The sequence below is a fragment of the Meriones unguiculatus genome, chromosome 12 (genome assembly GCF_030254825.1).
Source record: "Meriones unguiculatus strain TT.TT164.6M chromosome 12, Bangor_MerUng_6.1, whole genome shotgun sequence".
Taxonomy (NCBI): domain Eukaryota; kingdom Metazoa; phylum Chordata; class Mammalia; order Rodentia; family Muridae; genus Meriones; species Meriones unguiculatus.
This window is the reverse complement of record NC_083360.1, coordinates 67,604,191-67,610,211: the sequence shown is the minus strand read 5'-3', so window position 1 is coordinate 67,610,211 and position 6,021 is coordinate 67,604,191. Positions and strand designations below refer to the sequence as shown.

General features: G+C 40.6%; 1 protein-coding gene across 3 annotated transcripts in view; it reads right to left on the bottom strand.

Annotated features, from left to right (window-relative positions):
• Positions 1-1,906: 1,906 nt before the first annotated feature.
• The window catches only part of Focad (focadhesin), a 315,631-nt gene continuing 311,516 nt past the window's right edge, over positions 1,907-6,021 (bottom strand). For 2 of the 3 annotated variants that reach the window (XM_060365822.1, XM_060365824.1), the window contains 3 exons: positions 5,493-5,774; positions 3,862-3,937; positions 1,907-2,273 (listed from right to left, as the gene is read on the bottom strand). In XM_060365822.1, coding sequence (XP_060221805.1) covers positions 2,200-2,273; positions 3,862-3,937; positions 5,493-5,774 — 432 coding nt within the window. In that variant the 3' untranslated portion in view covers positions 1,907-2,199. The remainder of the gene's footprint in view (positions 2,274-3,861; positions 3,938-5,492; positions 5,775-6,021) is intronic. The other variant, XM_060365823.1, reaches the window with a different exon arrangement.

The window sequence follows — 6,021 nt, the reverse complement described above, 5'->3', positions numbered from 1 at the left end:
GAAGAAGCAGTTTCTTGTTTGTGTAAAAGAAAGAAGCATTTTTGAGGGAACAATTTAACTCTTATGGGGGGGGTTATACAGGTAATCAGGAGGGAGGCTATTATTACTTCAATGGCATACCTTTGAGTTTAATCTTTAAAGTTACAAATTTGGAATCTTTAGAGGTCCATTAGCCCTAAACCTACATGACTCTTCCATCCATGACTGCTCAAAACAGAAAGAACTAGGAAAGAGAGGATTGAGGATTATCTTATTTCCTTCTTTTTGTAAACTTCTGTTTTCTTGTGAAGGACAGGAGGAAATACAGGTTTGAGAAGAAACTGAGCTGAAATCTGAAATGTGAAGTCTAGGCAGATTCTTTCATTCCTTGGGCATCAGCAAATGTTTGGCTGTTGATTTCACAATGAAAAAATGTCTTTAGTGCCCACTTCCTCTTTGCTACTCTTGTCTCCTGTGTTTCCAAGGTACTCTGGAATCCACAGCTCTTTAATGCATGCAGGAAAATTTGGTCTGCTACACAACTCTCAAGCTTCCCAGTTCCAAAGGTCTGGTGTTCCTCTTAGCAGATGTATACCTTAAAGTAGAAGCCAAGGTATCTGATACAGTAGAAATGGATATTTTTGCCCCACTTCAAAACAGAAAACAATGTTCCTTATAGTATTGTTGCAAGAATTCAAACAAGCTAAGCAAAATGAAATGCCTAGTGTATTCACTATCTGGCATCTAACAGTAAACACTAGATGACTTTCAGTCTCTAGTTGGTGGGAAATACACAATACAGCATATGGGAAGGCAAATAAAAAGGCTAGTATAAAGTACTAGTACTTTCTTTCTTGGCTTAAACTTACTTTCTTGTAGTCCTATCTGTAAAGAAATTATATATTTTGAAAATAAAGCTAGTCATGCTACTTTGAACTTGCCAGGTGTACTTTGGGACAAAAAGAAGACACATGTCCCCTGTGAGTAGCAGAAGGTCCGTGGTGTTTGTGAAGTCCCAGGCACTGTCTTTGTGTGGCAGATACAAAGGCACCTGACTTCAGTGTCATGCCTTTTTCTTCCTAATGATCCCCTGTATGCACATTTATATGATTAGTTGAAGGCTGAACCCCAGTTGAAGTCACAATAATTAGCAAGCATCAAAACTATAATATGCCTAAGTCTCTAGCCATCACAGGAGCTGGAATCATGATACTATCTATCTTTAGGTCACTAGTCATTCTGGTGAAGAGAGATGTACTTATAAAAAGATTGATCTTCTGAGGAGAGATCTATCGCTTTTTGCATGACTAGTATCCTATCATCTCTCTCCTGGGGGACCCTAGTTCAGAATGTTTGCTTGGGGCTGCCTCCACTGTGTCCATGACTCAACATCTGACTTAGGACTGGCCGCTGAGTCTATTCCACCTGCCAGTACCAAATACTTGTTCAAAGACCCACATGTCCTCCCAGAGTCCTCCCAGTGCTGCTTCTGCCATCCCTGTGAGGAAGAGAACCTTTCTTTACCTTGAAGTTGCCTGCAGCCACCTTGCCAAGTACGAGGCACAATCCCCAGAGGAAGAGGCCACAGCATCACCAGATTCATCAGACCAACCCTTGGATTTCTTCCTTTGTGAGCTAATAGTCTTTGTGACTACTGTTGTGGACTACTGTCACTTGCACTCATGACACCTGAGCATAGGAGTTACACCTATTATTCATAAATATAACCTGGGTATCAGTTGGTGTCATGCCTAGCAGCAGTTCTCTAAGTGTGTGTTTTATCAACAGGAATAAAATTTGTCTAACTCACTGACGTTTTTCTGTGAGGCTTCATGGAAAATAGATTAACACATCCTCGTCACCTCTATGGTTTGTTTTCATTGGCAAAATCTTCCCACATACTTAAAAATAAAAGTCACACTGCACAAAACTCATAAGATTATTTTACTAAAATTTAAAGGAGAGAAAATATAATTCAGTTTTCACAAAGAAAAAGAATACAGTGAACTCTGGCAATATAGAAGTCATGTTCCTATTTCTGTTTCCAAGGAATGCATCCCTCTCCTGGCCACGCACATGCTAATGTCAGTATGCAGCCGCAGTCTCGTGACCTCTAACTGTGAGGATCAATTCTCACCAATCTCAGACACCAGTCCCAAAACACTTCTGTTTCTCTGGTCTGCCTCATCCAGTGGAGAACGCTGCTGGTTCTTGTGACTGTCACCAACCATATGCTCTGGTCCATACAGCTTTCTTCTTAAACTCTGGGAGAACTCTCAAGGACAGCAGTGTGGCTAAAAGGACAAGAACACAGAGCATACTGATGAATTAGACAGAGTTGTGCTATGTCTGAGAAGGTCATTTTGATAAAAAAAAGTTTTAAAACAGTAAAGAGGAAAACTTGCAGGACTATTGATGTTTGGCATGCTAGTGATACCGATTTTCTTAATGTCATTACTATTTACATGAAATGTTTCCTCTGTAACAATTTACTTTAAATTTGTGTTCTTTTATACATGAACAGGATTATCTCCATTAAATGTTTAATTAAAGAAAAACCCTACACTTATATTACGGCTGAGTTCTTGGGCTCAGTGAAGTAAGTGTACCTATACTAAATTTTACTTGGACATGTATCTATAATGTGTGTATTTTCTGTTGTGCTATAGGCCCCAAGGAACAATTTAAAGTAGAGAAATTCTGAATAACACCTTCTGGTATTATAAATTATTACATATTTATCTTATTCTAGAATATTAATATATTCAGATGTAATGTAAATACAGGGATGTGAAGGAATGTAGGGGACCCAGGTCATTCCAGTAAGCCAATGACTATATAAGGTGTGACTGACACTAGAAAAGGTGTGATTCCTTAAGCCAAGTGATTATTTTCTTTATTGATATCAGTTGTTAGCTTTGTAACTAATGATAGCATATGTTTGCAACAATCACTGGTCCAAACTCCCTGCAGCACACAAAGAGGGAATCCTTTCAGCAGGTCCCTAAGAATGAATAGTAAAAATATCTTGAATCATATCCCTGATCCCCAGTGAAGCTCTGTGCTGTTATTAGAATCCCACTGAGGCTCTAGCCCTCAGATACTTCCCATTAACCCAGAATTCTTTAGGAACAAAAATTATTATACCTCCCTTAAAATAAAAATCACGCTATGTCTCCAAGTTAGATAAAGCATTACAGGGTAGGCCAATAGGGAGGCCCTTCTCAGTGCAGTGTCTTATGGCATGCAAGGGACATCATCAGGAGCCACTGGCTCCAGACTCCCAAGTCCCAAGACATAGTTGACAAGAGCAAGCTAGCTCAGGTCATGGGAGTCGATGGGCAAATCATGCCTCATATATGAGTCCAAAATTCTACAAAACTTTCAGAAAGATCTTCCACATTTAGAGTTTCCTACAGTCATAGCGTACCAGTCTGTGGAGAAGTATAAAATAATGAAAAGCCTGGAGAATGGGTTTTTAAGATTTAAAAACAAGGTTAAAACATGAAAGGTGAAATCAGAACTGTCTATGTGTATTTTTCTAATTGTTTCACATTACAAATATTCTAAAAGAGTCCTCATATACAGGATAGAGAAAAATTTATGGAAACCAAATGTCTCTGGAACTCTGGATTTCTGTTTGTTGTATTTAAACTTTTCTGAATTTTGCAAATTTTAATTATTTTACCATTATAATATATTTGATACCATTTATCTAAAAGTTCATTTTAAAGGCAGTGGCCCTCCTTTTTAACCCATTTTCTGACTCAAAAATGCCACAGTAAGGACACTTTTGAAACCATGTGCCCAATTATGCTCTTCCACATCACAACCAGCAGGGGGTGTTTTCACCCTGTGTTGGGCATAAAGCATGAAAAATACCTTTCAAAAGATCTTTGGACTTTGCTGCAAAGGCTTCATTAGGAATTTCCATGATGCTAAACAGCCAGTCAATGAACTAGGGTGAAAAAGAACATTGTCAGTGAGGTAAATCCCACCATTTGCATGAGGCCAGTCAGTCTCTTGGGCCTGCACAAATGAGAAGTGCGACAGTCTTTAAGCAGAGGCTGGAGAAGTAGAAATGAGATGGGAAGAATAGCATATGAGGATAAAGGGGTGTAGAGATGACACAGGGATGAAAGATACAACTCCCAAATCAAAAGACCTCACAAAACTTAACCTACTTCCCCTGCTGAATACTAGGACTTAGTGTAGCTAGGGTAAGATAGACATGGGCCCAGAGGCCTTTGTTTACCGTGAACAAATCTCTAGTTACTCTGAGAGGCTCAGAGAGGTTAGCGGCCTTGCCCAAATCAACTTCCTTTGAACAACAGAGTCAAGATTTGAACTCAGCTACACCTGGCTGCAATGCTATTTTTCTTTGCATCATGCTACCTTCTACTGGTTCAATATGCATTTTGGCCAAGGATCATAAGGTTCATAAATATTCCTTCCTCTGTTTTATAACTTACTATTAAATAAACAGTCAGTACAAATATATATTTAATATAAGATATCTACCTTGTATCCAAAGTGAACAGTGCCCTAGTGTGGAAATAACAATAGACCACACTTATTTCAGTTAAAAGTAGAACACAGAATACAAAGTTTGGGGAGGCCTCCTATCGCTTATCTGACTTAATGGTGAAAGGCCTTCCTAAGACACTCAGTGGGGTTAGGCATAGCTAAGCCAGGTTCACAGTTCAGAAATGTTTTGACAGATTAATGTTCATATTTCAAAAATAAGCAGCAAATTAGTAGTTTTAAAGCTTTCAACATCATAAAAATCCAGTTTTGATTAAATGGGATTCAGAAAAGAGTCTTCTAAACAGCTGTTGTTAAAGACAGGACAGAGTCAGTAAAAGAGACAGTATTCCCACGTGTTCTGCTGAGAGTCTGCACACATGAGGACTAAAGCCAAAATCGCTTCCTATGACTTTTCCTGACAGCAGGGTGATGTTATCGGGCTTTAACAGGCTTTAGAGCCTGTTCAGGATCTAGACAGGCCAATGGCAAGTATACACAGTGAGAGAGAACAAGTCAAATGGAACCTTTATTGTGTTACAGTAAGACAGCTACTCTAGACCCATGCTTATGTAACCCTCTCTGAGCCACCCCCGTACATGAGTCCAGGCCCCTCTCTTGCTTCTCACCTTGTATCCCACACAGCATACCATCCTGAATCCTGAGTTTGTCTGTCTGTGTGTTCTGACTTCAAGGATTGGAGGTAAAATGTATCCTTCTACCCAGGATCAAAAGCACGTGTCCCCAATAGATGAATGAAGATACAGGCTTTCTTTCTAGCTGCCCCCTCATCATAAATGAGTTGTTGCTACTGTCTGTGTTGTTTCTAGACAATGTCAAGCCTGAGAGTGGGCCAGCTTTGGCTTCTTGCACATAGCATGAGAGTGACATTTGGGGCTAAGTATGAAAGCTATTGGTGTGATCCAAGCTTCATCTAATTCCCACTTCCGTCCTACAGCAGCAACTGCTGGAGGCAAATGTCTGCCCACCTTGCTAAGCAGGTGGCTGGCATCCCTCACCTTCTGGGTCTGTTCTTTCCATGGCTCTTTCTGTAGCAGCAGCAGCATGCTACTGGGAAGGAGAGTGAGAACCTCTTGCACCGTGACTCTTTGCATCGGACTCCTGCCAAGCAAGGCTGTTCCTGGCCTACCAGGGCCATTCTTCTGATACCATGGCAACCAACTGGCACTGAGGCCAAGGAGAAGTGGGGCTTCATGGTCTGCCCATGCCACCACTGCAGCTGCAAATATCAGCAGCAAGAAGTCCAAAGCCTGTTAAGAAAACAGAAGCAACATGAGAGCATATGTTTTATTCAGTGGCACAAGTTCACAAACAAGGCCTCCATCGTGATGCAAGGCCATCTTCCTCTTCTTCCACCATTCCTGCTGCCCTAGAAGAGGAACTGCACTGAACAGCAAACACAGTTTCCATGCTGACTTACGAGCCTCTCTGGGCTTCCTGATTTCCCCTTATGTGATGTTGGAAGATCCGGCAGTTCCAGATTATTCCTTCAGCATT